General features: G+C 43.6%; 1 protein-coding gene across 3 annotated transcripts; it reads left to right on the top strand.

Annotated features, from left to right (window-relative positions):
• Positions 1 to 23,733, top strand: eml2 (EMAP like 2). 3 transcript variants are annotated; one of them, XM_036536326.1, is made up of 22 exons: positions 1 to 151; positions 5,348 to 5,533; positions 6,786 to 6,912; positions 8,429 to 8,536; positions 13,589 to 13,617; positions 14,476 to 14,605; positions 15,394 to 15,543; positions 16,203 to 16,272; positions 16,633 to 16,743; positions 16,968 to 17,063; positions 17,475 to 17,609; positions 18,174 to 18,273; positions 18,937 to 19,091; positions 19,568 to 19,693; positions 20,089 to 20,220; positions 20,616 to 20,683; positions 21,585 to 21,673; positions 22,023 to 22,120; positions 22,208 to 22,295; positions 22,658 to 22,753; positions 22,876 to 23,006; positions 23,238 to 23,733. In XM_036536326.1, exons 1-22 carry the CDS (start codon positions 82 to 84, stop codon positions 23,361 to 23,363), a joined length of 2,421 nt encoding a protein of 806 aa, XP_036392219.1. In that variant the 5' UTR covers positions 1 to 81; the 3' UTR covers positions 23,364 to 23,733. The 3 variants fall into 3 exon arrangements, with proteins under 3 accessions (XP_036392219.1, XP_036392218.1, XP_036392220.1); XM_036536325.1 differs by having other exon boundaries at positions 5,348 to 5,575; XM_036536327.1 differs by lacking the exons at positions 1 to 151; positions 5,348 to 5,533; positions 6,786 to 6,912; positions 8,429 to 8,536 and adding an exon at positions 10,036 to 10,125.
• Positions 23,734 to 25,028: the final 1,295 nt, after the last annotated feature.

The following is a 25,028-nucleotide window of genomic DNA, read 5'->3' as shown; positions in this document are numbered from 1 at the left end:
AAAATAAGCAGCGTTGCGTTCAGAGAGGTAATAGGTTGTAAGAAGGAGAAAAGGAGCAGGTCTGGGTAGAAAGGGGGAGAAATGTCGGAGAGGATTGCTTCCTGCGGGAACCTTTATGACACTACTACGCTTCTTCTACAGTACTGCAACGGTAAGTTTTGGCATGACTTATTACAATACTCGAGCTGTACACTCAGATATGACACCGTTTCATCCTTGTTCTAATCTGGTTACTTCAAATCGGTTATTGCGCTTTGGTAATCGCAGGTAGTCGTCAACGCGAACCACCTGGTAAAGTGTAGCTAGCCGGTGAAGTAAGCTATACTGTATGTTATTATCTGCGGCAGAGGTCTGGGCGCATCCATCAAACGTGAAATGAAATGACTGAATATGGATTGTATTTATATACAACGAGGCCAAAGATGCTGGCTCTCGTAGTTACCACACCTGAGCTGTTTTATTAGGCTAATTATAATATCAGGACATGGTGTATACATGTAAAACAATAATCTCGCTGTGAGACACGACAGCATCGTATCTTTGAGATATGAAATATTTCCATATTATAGGCATGTTACACGGTCCAGGAAAAGACTTGTGAAGGTGTCCTTTCAAAGTACATTTTTCAAAATAACTATTGTTGCTTGCTCCCTACGATTCCCCGGCGACTATTCCTGGAATCAGTTGTAAATTATGTCTCAAATTAGGCACCTGTTTGAAGGCGGGGGTCGGGTATCCAGGCGTCTGACACTCTGCACAGCCATCTGTGCAATGGCTGACATTTACTAACGGACACCGGAGCAGGTGTGTTCCTCTGGTTGCGTCTGCTTTCCACAAGAATTCGTAAAAAACATTGGCAAATCGCCTCAGCTGCTGTACAGAAATGATCGACTATGTGTAATTGAGTACACCACGTGACTACAGCCCAGGATGACAGGCCCTAATGTCCTCTAAATGGAACAGTAAGGAGATTTAAAGTACACTTGAAAGCACAAACTGGCTTTTCCATTCAGATGTCAGAAAGGGCTGTTTCCTTGTGTCCTCTGTACAACAAATTGCTTTCTAGATGTTGCCTGCTCTCTGGTTATGGGCTGAGACTTCCTGTGGACAGATGACAATGAGTAATCCTAGCTGCCCCTCATCTCTGCCTGGGTGTCTTAATGAATTAAAGATGGCTTTTCTAAAAACACGTGTACATGCCTTGTGTTGTCACAGACACCATCAAAGCTAGCTGTAACATTCTTGCAAAAACCAATTCTGATTATTGCTCTCTCCTCTCACAGGAGCAACATGTGGGTAAAGGAGGAACACGTGGTAGGAGGCTTAATCATGGTCAAATCATTTTATCCGTGGTCATTAGGGCTAATCTCTTGCTAATAAAGGTGACCATTGTGTGTTTTCTGGATTAAAATACATTATTTGTGAACAATGTAGATTTACTCTGTGCAATGCTGTCAAACTTCATTCATAGTTTTTTTTTAAATATCCATTTTCCATATTATATCCAAATATTTTATTTTCCAATAGAAAATATCCAACCTCAGTTCTTTAATGTTTATGTTTTGTCCCTATTTGGTCAGGGGTATGAATTATGGCACAGTACATGTGGGTGTTTGACAGCAGACACGTGTTAATATCATCATGGTAATTCTTTGAATAGTATTTGTCACCTTGGAAAGAACATGACGATGATGATGCCCATCATCACAGCAAACAACAGATCCGCATGCATGTAAAGGACTGCAGAATTAGAACTGAGAATGTGTGCTTTTGTGACCGTGCTGGTCACATATCTTTGGCATTACACACTGACATTGTGATTTTCCACAGCTCCAAATGTGATGTTCAGTCTTGAACATCAGCGTTTGTCCATCTTGAGGATTACCCTACATTTTCCACACAGATGGTCACTGTGTGCTGTTGACCGCGTTTCAGCTGATTTGATGGACGTTTTTTTTTCTCTTTCTTCTAAATAGGGATCGAGTTGCTTTTGATCTGGTCAGTGATGGTTGTTTCCACCCTTGAGGAGAGAAAAGTAGGCAGCTGGACTCCCTCCAGTTCTGTGCAGCTTTCTAATGCCTCTGTTCATTCTGATGTCCTTGAGCTGGCTATACAAAGCATATGGGTGCAGTAGCTATGGGGAAGATAAGGATGTAGACGCTATTCAGTAAGGTTAACTGAATCTTGACTTAGATATTGCCTGATAATTTGTCTTTGCTATGATAAAAGCTGTCCAGTGACGTTCAGCTCTTTGATAACCTCCAAAGTAAGGTGTACGTTCACCATATTTTGTCAGACGGGCATGATATTACTGCTGATACTGTAAATGAATTTCAAGTTTACGATATATTGTGATTGAATGTGCTCTGCACCTGGAAATGGTAGAGTCTTGCTTTAGACAAAGACACAGGTCTACAGCATGTTCTAGGAGCTGCTCGTAAACCCCGATTTTATTGTGCAGTTAAATCATGGTACAGCGAGCTCTGTTATTTATTTTTTTCCTTTTTAAAAGCCTTGCCATACATTTTTATGTTAAATGGATGTTGTAAATATCTCATTCTGCCAATTTTGCCCAGACAGCCATGGGGATAACAGCGCTCATGACGCATCATCTTTATTAATGGAATTTTTTTAAAATTCATACTCATCAGATTCACTGAGTTTGTGGTATTTTGGTAAAATCCTGCCCAAACACACATTGTTGGAACACACATTTATCTGTTCTGTAGCCCAGAGGCCCAGCCTCTGGGGAGGGTTGTTTCTTAGTAGACTGATTTACCTGATGTCCCTTGATGTGTGTAGTTTCCAGAGATACAAACAACAACGCAAACAAATGCAGAATGGTTTTCACTGTGTCTCACAGTAAAAATATAATGTACACAATCACCTGATCAAGGACCCAGTGCTGTGAACACTGGGCCACACCATTTTTTTTCCTGGCTGGAGGACAGCGTAATCCCAGCAGGCCGTGTGGGACCCTCCTGCCTGCCGCTGCGGTTCCTGCCTGCATCTTGGCGCTGCGCTGAGTCTGGGTGTGAGCCAGCCAGCCAGCCGGCGGGCGAGTGCTGCATCAGGAGATCTGCAGGGAGAGTGTCCGGTTGCAGGAGGCGGAGAGAGGGGGTGGGGGGTAGGGCGTGGGCGCCGGGCGGCACAGAGCTGAAGGCGAGCGTGAAGGGAAAGCCCCAGAAGGGATTAGACCTGGCATCCGAGACCCCCCGACAGCAGGCCGTCTGACTGGCAAGAGGCATGGCAGGTAGGGCAAGGCAGCCGAGTGGGTCCGGCCAATGAATATTTCAGCGGCTCCCGCGAAGCCGATCCGCCGGCAGCTTCAGGTTTCACCGTAAACGCTTCCTCAACCCCCCCCTTTTTGTCCGGGTGCATCCTGTTTCAGGGCACATTGCCTCATTTCACTGTGCATATCCACCCCTAACCCCCCCCCCCCCCCCCCCATAGTCATCTCCACCTGTCATTAGTATTCATGCATTTTTCATAAGGTTAGCACCTGGTACCTTAGAGTACTCTCTGATCTTCACGGGTCATTTCACAGAGCTGGAACAGGGGGAAAAAAAGCAAGAGTATTAAACCTCTCTCATGCTTGGGGAAAATCACTTGTGATGAAGTGAATTAGATTCATGAGGTATGACGATGTTTTCATTTTAATTAAGAGAGTAATTGCTGTTTTGTTTGTTAATGCGAGTCAATTGCGGTCTGAGTTGGTCTAGCGGATAATGCTGATGCGAATCGACCTATGGATGTTGCAATATGGGGGGGGCGGGTGGGGGGGATTTTGCATCATCCTCTCTACAGACCTGTTGACCTTCCATGAGTCTGAGTCACCATTCACATTCTTTTTCCGGAAAACAGTTCTTGGACAGAAAAGGGGTTTGCTTCGTTGCAGGACATTGACCTAAAGTGCATGACCAAAATATGGCAAAGTGTCTGCTATCTACATCACAGTTGCTCTGTAAATCAGTTGTTGTGTTGTTATTGTTAAAAACCTGACCAAGTACTAACAGAAATCAAGATGGCATTGGTTTGGATGGTCAAGCACACTGAGATATCAAACATTTTTTCAGCTGTATTTTCTTTGCTTTGTCTTGGCAATACAAACACATGGATTAAATTGCTCAACAGACCCAGGTGAACAGAATTATTAGGCCACACAACACTGGCTGAGGTCAGTAGGTCTAAGATAAGAACATTATTAGGAAATCTAAGGTGTGTTTATGAGATTTTGCAGTGTCACGAGATTGTGTGTTTGCCAGGGGACAAACAGTAAAGCAAGCAGTCTGCATGCCCGTTTTAATACAAGCTAATCCAAAACAAGCTGTTCGCTTGAATGGGAGACATGAAATGAATGTGTGGCGGTTGTCTCTGGAGTCCAGATTTAATTGAGTTCAGTGCTCTGATGGTTTTGCCACACGCTGTGCTGTGGGTTGCATAAATTAAGCTTGCAGCAACTGAATGACACCAGGCACACTTGAAAAGACTGTATCAGCATTGTACTCTGGGCTGCTGGGTACCATTCAAAATGCACGCCAAGGTCAGCTTGTAATATGGACTGTTTTTGTATCTGTTTTTCTTTTGCAAAACCCAGCACACAGAATACACTTGTGTTGACTCTATCATTTCACCCCTGTTGAAGACTTATGGTTATGGTTTGGATAAGATGTGGGACAAGATCTGGTTGAAAGTAGATGGGGAGGGGGTTGGGACAGTGATTAGTGTTTTTAGTAGGAAACAAGTGTACGCTACTGGCTCAAGTATAATGAATTTGGCATACCACATGCGCCGACCATATGCCATACTTTGTATTGTAGTATGAACTATTCACGAAAGTGGAGCCATAGCAAAATGACAGCAATCCGAACTGAAGACTATTCAATCATGGCCACCCATCCACATTCAAAACAATACAAACAAGGCCACCCACTCTGCCTCAAAACCATGCAATCTTTGGCTAAGTTGGTCAGCAGTGTTGCCATTATTACTGATGAAGAAAATGCACGGCAAGTTGCACTGTAAAGCAGTTCTCATCTCTGATGAATAGCTGCGTTGAGGACCTGCCTCGGTACAATAGTGTATGAGTATGCACTATGCGCTCTCTGTAGACATGAGCAGACAGGCCTGTAATGTATTTTCATTATGGCTGTGAATGGCCATTGATTGAAAAGAGTCTAATTGGTAATGAATAATTACATGTGCCCACCTTCACCAGAATGCTCCCTGTTCAGGAATGCTACAACTGGCTTCCTGGCAGAAGGTACAGAGACTGTGACGTCCACCACTGAATATAACATCTCGTTTGCTGACACAATGCCTCCCTCTCTGTCACCCCTTGACCCAGATGACAACCTGTCGGCGAGCAGCGCCATGGAGGTGGACGACCGCCTGTCGCACTTGGAGCAGCGCGTCCAGCTGCAGGAGGATGAGATCCAGCTGCTGAAGGCGGCGCTGGCTGACGCCCTCCGCAGGCTAGGCTGCTGCGAGGAGCAGAGCCAGGCCCCCGGCAAGAGGAGCGTACCCACCAAGGGTGAGGGCCCGCAGCCTGGACGTCCCGTCACATACACCAGGGGTGTGTGTTGAGTAGGCGAAATTTTTTTCCACAGTGTTGAAGGGGATCTGAAGTCCCGCGCTTACGTGGGTCAAAGCTAGCTCTAGACTTCAGTTCCCATCAGCCTCTGTTTCTGCAGTGCCCTCTGATCTACTGGTGGGAAGTGCGGTCTTTATGAACCCCAGAATGGGTGCTACTATTATATTACATTGACAGTGAATAACTGATCTGAACCAATCACCCTTTTTTACTCTTGTGAATAAATAATTTGACAATTCACAACACAATCATAAGTCTGCCCGTTACCGGGGTTCATGAAGCCTCAGTCTCCCGTCACTCATCTGAATTCACCCTAGTATTCCTCATGTCAGTTGGCTCATTCCCATCCTCAGCTACATAACTGATTCAGTTTTTAGTTTGAGTGAGTTCAGCCATTGTCCTTAAATAGCGGGATTCATCAAACTGGTAACAGACCTAAAACTTGCAGGACTGCAGGGTTCCAGGATAAGAATGCTGGTATCATTGGCAGTCACTGCAGAAATCTTATGCTTTCTGGGTTTGTTTTGTCCAAACTGTTAGTTACCTCATTTGATCAACCAAGAGGCTAAATTGCTTCAATTAGTCATGTTAGAAATGCCCGAATGCAAGGTCTGCCTTTGGGCAATACTTATACAGGGATGCTTAGTTGTATTTTAATTACATTATCTTTCTTGTGAAGTTTGGCAGCAGTGTGGTGCGGTGTTAAGTATCGAGGGCAGTAATTCAAAGGTTGCCAGTTTGAGTCAAGTATCCTACAGCAAGTTGCCTAACTGAGTTCCCTCAGCAAGTATCCCACTTTTTAAATGGATAACATGAGCAAATATAAATTATACAAGTTGGATGAGACTGTATGCTAAGCTAATGTGCTGTAATTTCAGCGCAGCAATGAAAAAGGGTAGGTGTCGCCTCCCCTAGAAAGTGTCTGCTAAACACAGGTCCTATTTCAAAGGAGGAAGACTACTCTGTTGCCCTAACCTTTATGAAAAAGTAATATCGTGGTAAGGTTTTGGGGCACTTTTGGTAGACAAGAGGAGAAGCATAGAAGAAAAAAGAGGAAATGGTGGCATTCCCTTTATTGTTTTAGAGCTGCTTTCTGTTCGTTGTGTCTGTTCTTCATTTTAGATGGCTTTATTGCATTTTCACACTGCACGCTCTGTGGTTGACTTTGTTCTTCTTTCTGCAATGACATCAGTCCGTCAGCTCCTGCAAGCCTTGCCATCCAAGCCCCTCAGCAATGGGTACATACCACACAAACGACTGGGGGGTTTCCCCTCATCACCCTCCTCCCCCAAAAAGGAGGTACTGCTCTCCATTAAAAGGTAGGTACAGTCGTCTAAAGTCACGCCAATATTTTACTATTAAATTAAAGCATTATTTGTACTTTTCTCTGCTATTAACAAAATTGTGATTGTGTGTGCTCTGAAAACCTTGCTCTGCACAGGTGTTTTACTACCAAGTTTTGCCAGTGGGTGTCAGTGTTGTACAACATCTCCATCGATGGCATGGCATAGTACCACAAAGTAGCAGATTTGAAACCTGAACAACAAAATGGCTAGCATCTCTGTGAAACACTTTGCCATCATTCTTAGAGATGCAGCTATCAACCTTTCTGGGGGGTATATTTTACACTGTATTTTGACAGTGACAAGTATTTTGACAAAGTAATGTACAGAATCTAGTGTTTCTCCCCAGCTGGTCTTCTCTGTCTTCCCTCCCTCTAAAGGGTGCCTCTCCCACCCTGTCCCAAAAAATGACATCAGAGTTATCTGTCGCCAAGTGGAATCAGTTCTAAAGGGCTTGTATAAGTTATTACGAGCATGGCGTGCAGGGCAGTAGTCCATCACAGTTTCATGAGAAGTCAGCTGGCACAGATGTTCACCTTAATTTTGAGTCTCACCCCTCTCATGTAATAATTTCCACTCTGTACTTGAAGTTTACTGACATATTAAAATGTAAACCTCTCTCCAAGCCTGTCAATTAAAATACCTTGTGGATTTTGGAGGATACTGAGAACACACGAGTTGTCCCTCTGTTACTGGGACACTAAATAGACACTGTGCTGGTATTGCCCTCAGTGCAGAGTCATCAACAGCAGTCACCTCCTCATGACTGCTATTGACTGATTTTATTGACTTGGTTTCCATATCTCTATTAAACCATTTACCATTTGTATCCATTTGCTCAGTCAAATGTATGTCCATTTAAGAGGAGGCCGTGTGTGTGTGCGAGTGTGTGAGTGTGTGTGTGTCTTTGAGATGTATGTGTGTGTGTGTGTGTGTGTGTGTGTGTAAAATATAAATGTGTGTGTGGGGGGGGGGGGGGGGGGGGGGGGGGTTTGGGGGTTGGGCATTTGCTTTGTGTATGTACCATTTACAGTATACTTACAGTATCCTTTCTCATTATTTTGATTACGGGTAGGGAAAGTATATCTGTTTAAACAAAGGCCTCGTTTAATAGCCATGGCCCTTCCGTTAGCTATCTCCCATTGTTATTCAAAGCAGATAATGGTCTTTCCTCAATGTAAAAGTAGCTCTGTTATGCTCCATGTCTGTGTGAATTCTGTTTCCCTCTAGCAATATCAGAGTCATGTAGGACTGCTGTCAGTGTATCTTCCATTTCAAGTTACACCTTTGTCCTCTAAAGGGCCTTTTTTGAAGAGTAAGGTTGTCACCAAATGACTTTTTTCTCCTCTTACCTTTCTCTCTTGTGCTCTCCCTACCTCTCCCTTCTTTCTACTCTCTCTTCCTATTTCCTGCTCTCTGTGCTCCCTGCTCTTCTTTCTGCCCCCTGTCTGCCTGTTTCTCTCCCTTTTCTGTCTGTCTCTTTTTCTCTCAGGAAAAGCATCTCCACAGAGCGTCTCTCCACGGCGAGGAGAGACATGTCCTCTGACTCGCGGAGCCGAACCACTTCTTCCAGCAGCTCCTCCTGCAGCAAGCGAGACAGGTGACAACCTGAGCCCATGAATTTAATAAAAGCACGCTCATCTGAATTTCCTCATGGACATGGCAGCAGTGGGAATATGGTGATAAAGGGGAAAATGCCCACACACTTACGCACAGCTCCCAGAATAAGTCAACTGAAAGGGAGAAAACTGACTTTTTCTGAGAGTGGTCTTTGTCATCTGAACACCCTGACCTAGTGAAGGCCAGACTTTGGAAAAATGTCATCCTTTTGCCCATTGTAATAAAAAAAATTACACTGGGAGCTATACATCAGTGTGTGGGTATTTTTCCCCATTGTAACAATCTAACTCAGAACACAAACTCTGGGTTTTATTATTTTTTTTCTGTCATTTTCTTGTACACCAAGTTCATGTCAAAGTAAAGCTGGAGAGCCCAGGTGCACTCAGCAGCTCTGCTTGACATGGCCAGCCTGTCAGAATTCTGCTCGTTTTCCACTCCACAGAATTCGGGAAGGAGAGAAACGAGAGATCGCGGTCTGTTAGTGTAGCCCGGGCCGGCCAGATAAAAATAGCCCTGCCTCACCATTCAGTCGGGCAGATGACATATGACATGTTTTTGTTCCCGTGCAAGCTCATCTTCAGGTCAGCGGCTGCTCCGTTAATTGACAGCTCCGGTCACCGAGAGTCACAAAGTCCCCACTTGTGCTGTCAACCCAAACTCTAGAACAAAACTGAGCTGGCAGTCTTCGGTCCTCCGCCATATCCCCACAAAACCTATCTGCATTGTTATTTTCAATATAAATGTAGTCTTTGTCCTGAATTGTGCATGGCAGCACCATGGCTACTGCTAGTACATAGTGCCATGTAGATTGGTGTAGAATGACAACAACAGCAGAAAGCTTATTGAGCCAGCTTGAATAATTTAGGCTTTACTCTATCTGACAGGAAGTGCTGCATTGCCTTAGGGTGGAGAGAGCAGAACAGAGGCTATGCTAGATTAGCACTACATAACTGAGGTGAAATGTCTTTCAGAGGTAAAGGTTAAATGATTGATTAAATTATATAGCTAATTTGACACCAGTTAACTTAGTGATTGTTCACTTTTTTTCCATTTATGTAGCATTTGAAAGTTTTCAGTCATTTATTATTTGTATCAGTGCTACTTTCTGTTGTTGAAAACTAATTTCAATAGCTCATTGTTTCTTTGCCTTTAAAACCATGAAATGGTTAATAGTTGGTAAATCTGAAACACCTGGACATTGCTTGGCAAGCAGATAACCAGACTAAGGAAGTCAAATACGATTATATGACAGTGTAATTTGGTTTTGAAAAAAAAAAAAACAAAAAGATGGAAGCTCTGCAACAGCGTTAGCCCACAAGCTCTTCCCTGTGCACACCCACACTGACACATGAAATTACCAGGCTGGGCTAATGGGGGGTGTGGTCACAGCAAAGCTGGGCAGTTTAGCAGAGTCAGGAAATGCGCTGCCATTGGTTGAAAAGTCCACATAAACTAGCGGAGCTAAAGTTCCCTGAAACGGCAGGGGAGGCAGCTAGTTTCCTGACTGAGGCCGTACTGTTTGCTCCTCTTCTATTGCACGGCAGCAATCGCCATGAAGAGATCATCCAGGTAAACGTATACCTGCTCCTCCTTTTTAAGTGTGCTTTTGTGCTTAGTTTGACAAGAAGGTGCTCTTTCATTTTAGGTGAAGTTCTGTATTCGAGACTAAACATTTCACTGTTGGTTGTGTATGTTTTTGTGCACAGTTTGCTAAGACTCAGCAGTCATGGCTTCTGTGGTTTAGCCTTTTTTAGATTATGCTCTGAAAACAGTTACAAAAGAAGCCATCTGGCGTAATATCTCTGCTTCTAATTATGGCTATCCATGACCTGTTTTTTTTGTCATAGGCGTGCTTGTAAAAGGCCTTGAACTGAACATAAAACTGAGAACAATCAGCTGATTTCAGAACTTAGAACATGTCAGTTTTAAACTATCTGCCCCTGCATTTGAGCATAATATGCACTGCACATATGTATAAGCATTTTTAAAGCTCATACAAAATAGTGTTAATGCACATTGCACAAACAGTGCGTGGAGTCTGGTCAGGGAATCCAGTCAGTGGTTTCTATGTTCTTGTCTCTGCCCTGCAAAAACGTTCTCCCAACATTGCTGTGACGTTTTACTGTAGCAGACATGCGGCAAGAACCTCATGCATTAGCAGGACATGTTGTCCTGTGCCGTGATTTTATCATGCTGTGCACACAGCTATTGATTGACACCTCTACTCAATGTGAATTAGAGCTATCGACTCCTGTGCTTCCTGAATACAGATGTGAACTCAGGGAGCAGAGCAAAAGATGGGGGGAGGACATGGCATACATTTGAATTGCATTATATTAGATTTGCTTGAGAAGATTAAATGCATGCAAATGTCTATAAGGAAACTGATACTGAATCTCTTATCTATTATTTTAGCTGTTTTCCGGCAATGATAAGGCAGGCATGTGATTGGTGTGTTTCCTATATCCTACATTAGTCCAGCAGACCCATCTAATTGAATACTACTTGGCCATTTTCAGTAACCTTTTGCCACCATCATAAGCTGTATATAATTGTGGTGTGGTGTGCATGTAATTATTTCATTTGCCCCACATATTATTCAGACATCAGTTTCCTATAATTGGAACTGAAACGTATCGAGTCGAAAGCAAAGGTATGTATTTTGACTTCAATATTCATTTGAAATTGTCAATAGGCAGGTTAGGTACTGGTTGACTACACCATGAAATAAAAATCAAATGCCCGTTGCAATGCTTTTTTTGCAGCAAGGTTTTGAAAAGAGCCACATCATTTGCGATTGTGAAATAGGTCTTAAGTTACAATGCTTGCAAAATCTTACTCTCAGAAATACACTATGACTTTTAAAGCCTTTTTCCTGAACATGAACAAAAATGAGTATTGATCTTTCTGTTGGCCTTCATTAATATGAAACCAGCTAGGCACTGCCATATCAAGAGAACCCACCCCTTACTTGGCCTGGGAAAATGCAGCATTTGCCTTAAGGAATTTGCATAATTTGAAGCTAACATATATTGGCTTAGTATGTGTGCTGACTGGACCCAAATGCCGGGATTGTAGAAAGGAAAATGTATTTTCATGGTCTGGTATTCCTGAGATAGTTTTTTCATGCAAACAGAGCAAAAGGATTAAGCCCCACAAGTTTGATATTTTCTCTCTCTCCCCTTGCTGTTTCCCATTTCCCATGTAGCCTTGCTGTAATTAGTGGTTTTGGATTGCAGTAAACAAGGCAGGCCTCCAGTTTTTGGGAAAATCCGTGAGGACATAGCTCTTTGTAAAGCACTTTAAACAGAAACTGCCTGCTGGCCTCTCCATGTAATAGTTTTCTTTCTTACACATATATCCATGCTGAAGCATTCTACAGCTTCTCCCGCTTAAACAGTAGACCGTTGGGGGGCTTTACTTGTGACGTTACGTTTGCACACTCTCTTTTGGGATTTGTATAACTCTGTTCGTTGCGGATGTCCCTTCTGGCTCACAGGAATGAGAAAACACAAAGTTGACTCATCTGCTTCTGTACACTTTTTTGTTTGTCTCTAAATTGGCCAAGAACACAGAACAAGTTTTTACTTTCAAAGTGAAATAAATATTCTGATGAAGCCATCCAAGTTTGCAGAGAACTTTTAACGAGGACCTATTGAAAGTTTCCCTCCCCCAGTGGCTGATTTGAGCTTAAGCTGTACAGCATAAAAACCGTTGGCAGATCACATGTTCACTGTATGTATGTGGGTGCTTTTCCCAGGAAACGTACACTACTTGCTCCATCCAAAACAATGACAAACATCATAAACTTTCTACTGGTGTCAGCCTTAAATACATATTGGATCGGCTGCAATAAATGAACAGACATACGGGCTCAGCCAGACCATCTCTCAATACATGGGCTGTATTTAATAATTGATCCATAAATCTGGCCGGGCCAAAGAGAGGTTGCCACTTCTTGCCGTTCCGAATTACCGTTACCTAACAGAGAGGAGGGGGCACACACGAGTCTCGCTCTCAATCTTCTCACCGCTGTGTGGAGTCAGCAGGTCTGTGGCATCGTGGGGGCGTCCACCCGGGGGGCCTGGCGCAGCAGACCGTTGCTTGCCCCCCCGACAAAGCCCCCACCTCCCCCACCACCTTGCGCTTTTCAGCTGATGCCAGGGGGAAGCCAGAGAGGAGGGGTTATGGGATATTGACAACCTGCCCCGCTTCTGCGCCACTATCTGTAGATCTCTTTTTAATTAAATGCGGGAAAAAAACTGCAGGTGTCAGACTAGCTTGCTGACTACATGCATGTATGCCAGGATCCCATTAATTTTCTCCCCATTAGGTGTTGCACTTTGTGGTCTTCTCAGCATAACCCACAACAGGGTGTTCTTTGCATATGTGAAGCTGTCACGTATATTATTAATGGGCATCTAAAGCTATTCAGCTTCTCATTGAACATATGACTTTTTTGTATTGATTGTTTTTCATGATTAATGGACTTGCTCATTTTGTAAGGATCATACATCAGCATCTACAACTGTATGTCCAATAAAACTGTGTCTTTATGTTTTCTTGCCTCACAGAACCCCCCTAGCAGCCTTTCAACAGGCACTCTTAACAAAACAGACAAAAATATTAAAGTTTGGGCATTACTTATTGCTAGTCCAGCCGAGGTAAAGTTTGTTCTACAGCATGGTTTTGTTTCTACAGTGGTACAGATGAGGTCCACCCTGACTCATACTTGTCATACTCGTTCACTGCTGGTGCCTTAGTGAGCTGTTTTTGAATGGGCTCAGAGTTCATCAGACTCCTGTAGAAAAAGCATGAAGAATAAAGTATGAGGTCTTTCTGAATTATTCAGGCACTTGCTGATGAGACAAGAATGGTAGTTTCCACATTAAAATTGCATTAATGGGAACATTTCCAAATGCCTTCTCATGTCCATATTACTTGTGTCCATGCGCATGCTCAGTTGTGTGCATTTTATGTTCATATGCTGGATTTCTAAATGATTTGTTTTTGCTTTTTTTTTTTTTTTTAGCAAATCCAAAGAATGCACCCTCAATGCTGGTAAGTTTCAATGCAGCAGTATGCAAAAGGTGGTTGCACACCTCCACCACATTGACTCTCGGTAATTTGTAAGAAATCTCTGAGGAGTGCAGGGGATGATAGTATCTACTTAGGAACGGGAGCTCAGTGATCACCACTGTGTTACTGGCAATGCGACCCCAAGCAAAGATGAAAAGGCCGAGGGAAGGCGTGAAGGCCATTTCACTCACCTTCTCATGTCTCAGATCATAATTGAAGTGATAAATGAAAAAAGAGAGAAAATGTACAACTCTTCCTTGTTAGAGCCTTAATTAATTTTTAATGAGTGTGTTATAGCCAGAGAGACTGCCCACTCCTGTCAGGATGAATGCTCAGGTGATTACTGGCAAAATATATGGGCCAAAGAACCCTAGAGAATGTTACGGTAAATTGCTACCAACAGCAACTGTGTGGTCCACTTATTGGGTGTTACAGATGTGTGCTAGACAAATTCTTGCTCAAAGTTTCCCACTGCGGCACTCCACAATGAGAGGCCATCACAGGGAGGCTTCCTAATTAGATTAGATTCAGTGCCATGACTGCACTGATCTTCATCTTCGTTAAGTGTCCCTGTCGGAGGCCTGAAGGGAAATGTTGTTGGACTCCACACTGTAAAATCCTGTCTGAGTCCTGTAAAATCCTATCACAGTTTGGAAGTCTTAGAACATTTTTGTACAGGGTTGAAAGGTTGGATATGCTTTGCCAGCACAGGAGCGGGTTTATGGGTGCGTACATGCATACGGAAGGGGCAGAGTTATCAGGGAGAGGGGATGACATCACCCCATGGGAATGTTAGGCTAACCTTCCCCTTTATCTCTCTCTCTCTCTCTCATCCCGCAGAGGACGGGTACGTGAGGATGTTCCTCCGTGGCCGCCCCGTCACCATGCACATACCCGACCAGCTGCGCGACAGCTACAGCCTGGACACCAAGCTGGAGCTGCCCGAGAACCGCCTCAAGCTGCAGTGGGTGTATCCTTCGGTCGCCTGGGGAGTTCTCACGTCCCATGTAGCATGTCGGCGAGCGAGGGACACGGCTGTCAGCGCACAATGGGCCCTTGTGTCCCGTCGGTTGGCTGCGGTGCACAGGAATGAGCTAACATTGACAGGGCTATGCAAATGAGACTGCAAGCTTAGCCTGCAGAGCCATTTTAGACCTTAACTGCTTTAAATAAATGTTGCTCACATGCAAACAAGTCATGTAACAAAACTATAAGAACAACTCTTATAGAGTTAGAGAGTTATAGAGTGTTCGATACACTGTAGGTTACAGGCAGAGTCTTGAGCTTGACTGGGCTCTATAGCCTGTTCTTGTCATGAAACATTTTCTTCTGCATAAGAGCGTTTCCCAAACCTCTCCTGCACGACCCCTTGTCCTGCATGTTTTAGATCTCTCCCTGCTCCACCACAGCTGATTTAAATGATCAGTTCATTATTAAGCAGCTTCAGGAGTTCATAACGAGTTGATCATTTGAATCAGCTGTGTTGGAGCAGGGAGAGATCTAAAGCATGCAGGATAAGGGGTCCTCCAGGAGAGGTTTGGGAAACGCTGGTATAAGAGATGATGCAGTTACTACATGCTTCTACCAGTCGCTCAAGGCTTTTGTTATTTGGGTTCCTACGAAACCAGTACTTCCATTACGGAGGTATAGGTTCATGTTCTGTGCTATTTTATGAGTGCCTTTGGCCTTTTTCTGGTCACTGTGGCATGCAATCATCCGCAGCCTATGGCTTTGGCCCCCTTAACTGGTGATGACCAGGTACGGTTACAGGGGCAGAGACTGCCGCTCCAACCTGTACCTGCTGCCCACGGGGGAGATCGTCTACTTCATCGCCTCCGCTGTGGTGCTGTACAACGTGGAGGAGCAGCAGCAGCGTCACTACCTGGGCCACAACGATGACGTCAAATGGTAACAGGCCGCTGCTGGCTCTCTGGCTTCCACCTTGTCTCCCAGCCAATTGGTTCATACATTTAAAATACAAAGTGCTTCACTGTTGGGATTCCTGCGGGCTTTCCCGAATCAAATAAAAAAAACTACTTACTATTCAAATCAGTTCCTGCTGGAGCACTGTGTAAATAAGGGTGGGACCTAATGCTGTGGCCCTGAATGCACTGCACACATTGTCACATGACTAAGAGCATTGAGGAACACCTTGATGTGGGTCTCCTATGCTTCATTTTCAGTGTTGGTTATTGTGGTGGAAAAACTGGTTTGGTCAGGAGAGCTAAATCACATCTGGCTTATAATTAGTTAAAGATGAAATGTTTTGTCTCACTGGATAATTCTTTTTGATTTTGAGAGAAATGATAACTTCTGAGTTTAAAGCATCCACATCATGCAATGTGTTCCTTTAAGCATTTAGGCACCTGTTAACCCAGAAACTTTCTGTAATTTACTTTTACTGTGCCTCTGTGTGTTTGTTAAATTGTTGTCTGGGAGCCTTTATTTGTCTATGACAAATGTTTTAGAATTCAAATATTTTTCCTCCAAGGGTATTTGGAATAGAAACTGGCCACTCCAATGCCTCCAGTTTGACTAGGGAAATAATGGCATTTTATCTTCTGCAGTTTGGGAGTCCATCCAGACATGGTCACCATAGCAACCGGGCAAGTAGCTGGAACCTCCAAAGATGGCAAGGTACAGTGCAAATTGTTGTTTTCTAAATAAATTACGAGCGCCATGTGGTAGGGTGTTCAGAACGGTCTTTAGCAAGCTTGAACATCACCCCAACTGATCTTGTAAAAGCATGCTGTTCAAAACACACAAGGATGTTGCTCTGCTGTTACAAAGATGTACCATTGTACCTCTCCCTGGCCAGGGGAGTCTGCTAAGAAGGTAAATGATTAAGTTAAAAATATGGCGCAGCAGGACTGTGGATTTCTAATTAGAGACTTTGAGATTAAGAAGGCAATGGCCATGTGTTTTTGATTGGCTGTGTTTTTGTCCCTGGAAGAGTGCCTGTATGATTATCTCTCCATGTCTGTCTCTCTCCCTCAGCAATTGCCTCCTCATGTTCGGGTGTGGGACTCTGTCAGCCTCAACACCCTCCATGTCATCGGGTCGGGGGTGTTTGACCGAGCCGTCACCTGTGTGGCCTTTTCCAAGTCGGTGCGTATGAAATCTAAGACTCAATCGCTAACCAGGATACTGCACTACAAAACCAGCATTATCACAAATGCCTAAATAAAAAAAGGTTTCTTTTATTTCCTTGTTTCTCATTGGTCAGATTATTGATTGTGGTTAATAAGCAGCCTGGAAACCATTCTGTGTGTGGGTGTGCTTGGTTGTACATTAACGTTTTGCCTCTGGTGCCCCTCCCCCGTGCCCTGCAGAATGGTGGCACCCACCTGTGCGCTGTGGACGATGCCAACGACCACATCCTGTCAGTGTGGGACTGGCAGAAGGAGAAGCAGCTGGCCGATGTGAAGGTGATGAAGTCTGGGCTGGGTTTAATACTGCTGACACCCGCAGTGTTTTTCGCAAGATACCTACTGTATCCAGCATGTAAACAGTGCAATGAACTCAATTCAGAACAATTAAATGTGACTCGTGGAAAATGAGTACATACAAGCAACAGCTAAAAAAATGACACAAAAAATGTTGCTAACGAACAGGAAGTAGTTAGCTTTATGTAAGGCACGGTAGTATGCGGCCCCTGTTATAAGGGCAATCCATTAAGTTTCCTCATCGATTCTTCCCGTTAAACACATTACATCAGCGTGCTTCACCGAGAGCCTTTTAAAACTGTAGATTAAAAGCAGCAAGGGCCACACATGGGTAAGCACTTTCTCAGTTTTGGAAGGACACCAGTAATGTGATTGGTGCTTTTCTCCCCACAGTGCTCCAATGACTCTGTGCTGGGGGCCTCCTTCCACCCTATGGAGGCTAACCTGATCGTCACCTGCGGGAAGTCCCACCTTAACTTCTGGACCATGGAGGGGAACACGCTTACCAAGCGGCAGGGCCTGTTTGAGGTACCAGCCTAGCTTAAGGGGCACCCTGGGCCATTGTCCAAAGTATTGCTTGTGTTTTACCTTATTACTCCTTACCTTACAACTGTATTTTCCCTGTGTGTGCGTGCGTGCGTGTGTGTGCGTGTGTACACGCGTACGTGTGCGTACATGTGCAGGTGCATGCATGTGTGTGTGTGTGTGTGTGTGATGCATAATATGTAATTATTTATTTTAATATTTTCTTCAAAAAGTAAGTATTTGAAAATAAATGTGCAGTTCAGTGTACCAACCCCACAAAAATATATGGGCATTAAATGGGCTTTATGGGACAGAATTATACATGCTTGGTTTGTCCCACCAGCATCAAGGCTTTGTCCCAGGGGTTCTTTTTTTTCCTTTTAGACCAGCCTTAGCTGGCTTTGGAATATGGTGTGATAGTGAGCCTAAATGAGATGGAAGTGTCTGTCTGGCCATTAGGCTCGCCTCGAGATCCACTTTAGACTAAGTGGCTTACGCTGGAACGCGTCGGCTCCGTTTTCCATTACGGGTGCGGCCAACTGACTGCTCCATGCGTTCGCTTCCCAGAAACACGAGAAGCCCAAGTACGTGCTCTGCATCGCCTTTGCTGAGAACGGGGATGCCATTACCGGGGACTCGAGCGGGAACATCTACATCTGGGGGAAAGGTGAGGTGAAACGCATTTCAATGTTTGCTGTTCTGTTGTCGTTTGGTGCTTGTCGTATAACAAAGCGGACACTGGAAAATATGAGCGTTGTGAATATTAGTAGGTCAATAATCAAGTGATATCAATTGACCAATAGACATGCCTGGAAATGTTTGCTTTGTTTACATTAAAAACAGGATTACTGCAATAAGGGTTCTCTCTGGCGATCAACAGAGAGAGGGTGGAGAACAGGTTTTATGAACAGTGCTTTGAAGGTTGTTTGTGAGAAACATTACATTTTGCATTTTCAGTGAACTTCACCTTTGAGATTACACATTATACAAATATTAGTTCAACTATATTGCATTATCGGTATAAATACATTGTAGGAACCCACAACAGGGAGAATCTGATATCCTCTGACAAATTATTGATGAATCTTTTAATTAAGAGTGGAAGGAAGTCGTTAGAGGTAATAGAAGACCTCTCCCATGTGAGTCTTGCTCATTCGTACTTATTCATCTCTGTAGATTTCCTGCATCTTTGAAAGTTTTTGCTATCAGGGATAACACAACAGTTCCAGTTCTGACAGGTGGGAACAGGAACAGTTAGAGGATCAGGCCCTGAAGGGTGGGATCATCTGTCTGAATTGTGTGTAACTTGACACCGGCCTGTGATTGGCAGGCGGGAACCGGATCACCCAGGTGGTGGGAGGGGCCCACGAGGGCGGGATCTTCTCGCTGTGTGTGCTGAAGGACGGGACCCTGGTGTCGGGAGGAGGCAAGGACCGCCGGGTGGTGCTGTGGGACCATGACTACCAGAAGAAGAGCGAACTGGAGGTGAGAGATATCAGATATCAAAGAGTCCTTTAAAGGACACCGGTCTTCTTTTAAACCCTCACAAAGATGCTTGCTTGGCATCATTCCTGTAAAGTGTTGGTTTTTTCTGTTCTTTTATTCCACCGTAGCACTTCTCAGATCACCAATAGCCTCTCAGGCATAGCAAAAGCAATTTCCTACCTTTGATTACCATTTGAAACGAAACTAATTGAACCTCTAAAGCCATTTAAGTTATCCGGAAAAGATTATTAAGTATTAGCTTAGCGATGGATGAATGCATCCATTGATAAATGAAGGTGCAGATGGGTACAGTGGTAACCTCCTGCTCCTGCACTGATCCTGGGTCAGTACAAAGGCTGGTCCCCATATAGATCACATTCATGAAACTCTGAAGAAAGGTGTGTTTTAGTGATCTTGCCAACACTTTCCCAGCTTGAATGGCGGATGGTGCATTGATCTCTTCCCCTCCCTTTCAGGTGCCTGAGATGTTTGGCCCGGTCCGGTCCCTGGCCGAGGGGAAACAGGACGGCTTGTTTGTGGGAACAACCCGAAATGCTATACTCCAGGGCTCCTTCTCTGGGGAACTCAGTCCCATTGTTCAGGTAAAGAAACCAAGAAATAAGAATGCTCTTTGCTGCTCATTTTTTCAGCCTGACTGGGTGCATGCAGTAGTTGAAGACTTGCTACAAGTATTACATATGTACTATGTCTTGTCACTCATTGTTAAAAAATTCAAACAGAATCCAGTACAGTGCAATATAGTATAATACAATAGGTTGAAGGAACATTCAACAGAATACTACTCTGCACATTCTTTTCTGATATGGAAAGATAGATTAGGGACACTTCATCTTCAGGTGATGGTGTGGAGAAATATATTTTTGATAGTACTTTGATTAGGTTCAGCTACGTTTGTGTCAAATAGTATAAAAGACCTTTTGGTGTCCATTGCTAGTCTGATCCACATCTCTCTCTCTCTCACTCTCTCATGGGACAGGGCCACACGGATGAGTTGTGGGGCCTGGACATCCACCCCAGCATGGAGCAGTTTGTGACCTGCGGCCAGGACAAGCTGGTCCACCTGTGGGACACCACCACTCACCAACCCCTGTGGAGCAAGTACATAGAGGTGCTCCTTTTCCCCACATACAGCACACCAAGGCTCTTCTCTGCACTAATTCTCTGCACCCGCTTCCATAAAATAATGCAGCTATATTCTGATTACACTGTCCTGTATGGACTTTTTAAACTTGACCCACCCCTTTTTCTTTGAACAAAAATGCCAATAAATGTTTGCTTACAAGAGAACTGTGATTCAATGTGAAGTCTAGTCTATGTTTACAGTTGATTTTATTCTTATTTAAGTCTGTCAAACAGATGTATAGTCTAGTCTACATTATATATACAAATGAAGGAAAAATAGATTATAAGCGCAAGTAATTGAACTCTATGTAGGTCAATGCCCTGATCCATGGCGTCTTTACTTCCCTCATCATTTCCCTGGTATGTCCCATCATTCCACAGGACCCCGCTCGCTCTGCTGGATTCCATCCCAGTGGGGCTGTGGTTGCTGTGGGAACCATGACAGGAAGGTAAATTTTGACTGCGTGTATGCTGGCTTTTAGCAGCCCGTGGACCATACAGATGCGATTCGGTCAGGAGCCAAAAAGCCTGACCAAACCTCTGAATCAGAAGGCAGTCACTCTGTGTTTATGGTATAAAAAACATGACCAATGACCAAGCATCTTTGTATTTCCATATTAAATGCAAACCTTATTTGTGACGTGTTATGAGGACATTGTGCTACTTGGAAAGAATGTTTTAGTTATGCCATTTCCCTTACGCACACATAAGTTTGAAAGTTTTTGAAATGGTTTCTCATGCACTTTGATGGCAAACGATGAACAGTCATTATTAAATCCTGCAGAATATTGTCACAAAATGGTTTTTTTTTCCTGGCATATAATTAAAAGAAGTTTTTGGGAACATTTTGTTTTCCAGTTCATTTGTACAAGTAGGTGAATGTGTCCCTCTTCTTAACAATCCCTAAACGCTTCTGGAAATTTGTACATCAATGCCAAATTGCAGTCTTGGAAGGCCTCGTTCCAATAAAATCAAACTCTTTAAATCATTTACAATTATGAAATGGGAAGAGCTGTTACGTTTTTTTCATGGAACAAATGTGAAGTGTTTTAATGAGGAACTGGATTAGCATCTGAAGAGAATTGGGATTTCCTTTTGACATATTATAATGATGCTTATTACACCATTGTAATTGTCATTTCACATATATCCCCAGCTAGAGCAAGAAATAGTTTCATTCAAAAATGTTGGAAAGGGCTGTTCTTGGAGGTAAACTACTAATTGGTGGCCCTTAAGAGGCTGATTGATGAATGCTTTGATACATCCAGACAAACACTTACCCTGGGTTTATTTATGTGGAGAAGAACTCCTAAGACCCTTGACCCACCTGTGTCTCCCTGTCCTATTCAGGTGGCTGGTGCTGGACACTGACACCAGGGACCTTGTGTCAATGCACACAGATGGCAATGAAATCATCTCCATCGTCAAATATTCACCAGGTACATGTGTGTCACATGCATGTTGTAGATATAGAGCTAATAGATTGTCTGCATGCTGTGTTTGCGTGTACTAGATTGCCTGATGTTCAGACCCTGAAAGTGTCTTGAATGGATGTAAGGGTAGGTATGCTTAAATATACAGATATGTATGCTGTATATCCATGGTTGTTGCTCTTGCATATTTTTCAAGTGATCTAGTATTCTCTTGTATTCAACTTGGATGTACTCCTCTTGCATGCTTTTATCCAACACTCTCAAGGGGAGCAGTCAGTCTTGTTGTTCTATATATTTGGTTTGCATCTCCTGGAAAGTGTTTACACACAGTCACAGCTGATCCTCTGCTTCGCAGATGGGTCCTACCTGGCAGTGGGATCCCATGACAACTTTGTTTACATGTATGCAGTGACGGAGAATGGCAGGAAGTACAGTCGTGTAGGGAAGTGCACGGTGGGTAAAATGCACACTGGCTCGTGGGACTTGTATTTTTCCTGGTATTTTCACAGTCTGAATGAGAATATGTCTGCTGCTTTACAGGGCCACTCCAGTTTTGTGACCCACTTGGACTGGTCCACTGACAGCCAGTACATCGTCACCAACTCAGGAGACTATGAGATCTTATTCTGTGAGCATTAATGTTTTTCATAGACAGTGCAAGAAGAATTTTATGGGCAGAGTTTGTTTCCTGAAAAATTAGACATAGTCTGCACACCACTCAAATGCCTCCAACTTTATTTGCATACACAAATAATACCAATGTTTAAACCCCTGAGGATCATCATCAGGACCTCGGTATAATAACGGCCGTGTTTTGTATGTGCAAATAAAACTTGGGAACATTAATGTGGTGTGCAGTCTCTGGTTCTTGTTTGTTTTAGTGCTGTGCTTACCACAACTTTTAAGGATGTGCGTGTGATTATTCTTTGTGCTGAGTCTGAATTCCTGTTTTTATATCCTGTTTTTTTTTTTTTTTTTTTACCCCCTTAGGGGAATCCTCAAGTGGCAAACATGTGACCAACGCTGACACTGTGAGGAACCTGGAGTGGGCCACATCCACCTGTGTCCTGGGCTTCAGTGTCTTCGGTGAGCCCGAAAATATACTCTGCACAGCGACCGTACACCTTACACATTTGCTACAAATGGTTGCAAGAGAGTTGTCCTACTGGGAGTTTTACTTTGGTGTCTCTCTCCCCCTCCGTGGCTAGGCATCTGGCCAGATGGTGCTGACGGGACAGATATCAACGCCGTGTGCAGGTCACATGACGCCAAGCTCCTGGCCTCTGCTGATGACTTTGGCAAAGTGCACTTGTTCTCAAATCCCTGCTCCCAGCCAAGGGTGAGCCCCTGACTGGAACTCCTGAATATCCATGTCCAGGACAGAAAGAAAAGGGTTGCACCTTTTTGTTTGATAAAGTAGCCTGATGAAAAGAACACAGTATTCTTCCTCAGTCTATTACAAACTTTCCTTGTCAGTTGCATCTTGGGCATGTGATTGTGTTCAGACATCTGATAAAACTGCTGAATTTGTGCAGCTCATTGTGCATCTGATTCCTTTCTCTCTCCTTAGGCCCCAAGCCATGTTTACGGTGGCCACAGCAGCCATGTGACCAACGTTGCCTTTCTCCATGACGACAGTCACCTGATCTCCACCGGTGGGAAGGACATGAGCATCCTGCAGTGGACTGTCGCCTAAGGAGCTGCTGCATCTTCACTGGAGCCTCCTGTCCACTAGAGGGCAGAACTGCTGTGCCTAAACCTGTCTGTAACCCTCACTCTCCTACTCCTAGCTGTCTGAGTGTACTGTACTGTACTGTGCTGAGTAGCCACTAGATGGGGCACTGGCAAAAGAGAAATAGCATGACGACGAATATTTAAAGATATTTAAAGGAGCTGTAGCTGCTGTACGTGTCGTTGCAAAAGTCTATAGAGATAAAGATATATAATTGAGTGGCTGTTTTAATATTTAAAGTAACTAAGCTTGTTGTGGCACTAAGCACCTGATGCATAGATAGAGGTAAGCTAAAGCTAGGCTTCGCTTCTTTTGTTTTGTTAATAAAGTTTCTACCTGAGTTTGAGTGCATTTTTGTGTCTAAAGCATATGATGTAGAGCACCTTTTGATTTCTCTTAACTCACTATGTCCCAGTACAATACATTACAGCTCCCATTCCAAGGAAATGGTGAATCAAACAAAGGGATTTCATGCAGTGGTTTTACAAATAGAAACATGAAGTCGTATTCCTACATATAAACCATATGTGGAATAGGGTATGAAACCCCATGTGGTACATAAATTACCTTCTACATTGTTTCCTGTGTGCTATGATTACAAATAAGGAGCCATTAGCCTGGGAAGAAAAAAATATCTGCGTATTGGAACATGAGCATATTTTCTGAAAAGGCCTTGTGATCTGTATGCCATCTGCCATGTCATGTTTCAACAGTCAGCAAGGCAGCTGGCAAACAACCAGCATGATTCCTGCCTTCCTCATTTTGCCCAGGTTCAAGTGAAGCTGGCAGGGTGAAAAGGGTGTCAGGGAGGTGAACAGGTAATCCCATACAAGCCTGCGGTGACTTATAGGCAAGCTGCTGTTTGTTTCCCTAAGGTCAAAGTCACAGTGGAGTGAGTGAGTTGTGAGGGTGGTGGTGGTGGTGGTGGTGGTGGGGGGGCGTTCAGCAAATGAAAAATTCCAGTCAAAAACAATCATACATGTGAAAAAAGCAATTCTTAAAAATAAGGGTGTTTTGACAAAGCCTTACCTGCACTCCCCTTTGAAACAAGTGTGGTTTGTTTCAAGAAGTGAAGTGCACAGTATAATAATGCGAGCATTTGTGTACTTGAATTATTTACCTGAACATTTTTGAATTAATCTACACTGATGATAAAAAATTTCTCAAGACTATCTTCAAGTAAATATTTCCTAACTCTTCATGAGAAAATGAATTTTTTTGTCTGAATGCCTTTACTCTAAAACAAGATGTTTCTTTTTTTTTCAAAATGACTTGCGCAAAACGGCTTTTCTTCTCCTAAGAAAGCCGTTGAGATCAATGTTGTATATTCTAATATCAAGATTATTTTTAAACGAGAAAATGCTAATGTCTGCAATATTATAGAAATTCACATAAAAAATGTAACAGAAAGGCCTCTCAATTTTTTAGAGTAGCTCAATTCCTGCTTTTATATGACCTCTAAGAAAAATGATATCTCCCATTGGATGACCCCCCCCCCCCCACCACCACCAACACCACCACCACCACCACCACCACCTCCTTGGAACAATTTCAAATACAAAAAGCATCTCCCATCAATCTGACAAGCAATAACAATTACAATTCCTGTAACCAAAATCAGAAGTTTGG

Source organism: Megalops cyprinoides, chromosome 9 (assembly GCF_013368585.1).
Source record: "Megalops cyprinoides isolate fMegCyp1 chromosome 9, fMegCyp1.pri, whole genome shotgun sequence".
NCBI lineage: Eukaryota > Metazoa > Chordata > Actinopteri > Elopiformes > Megalopidae > Megalops > Megalops cyprinoides.
This window is presented reverse-complemented; position numbering and strand designations above follow the sequence as displayed.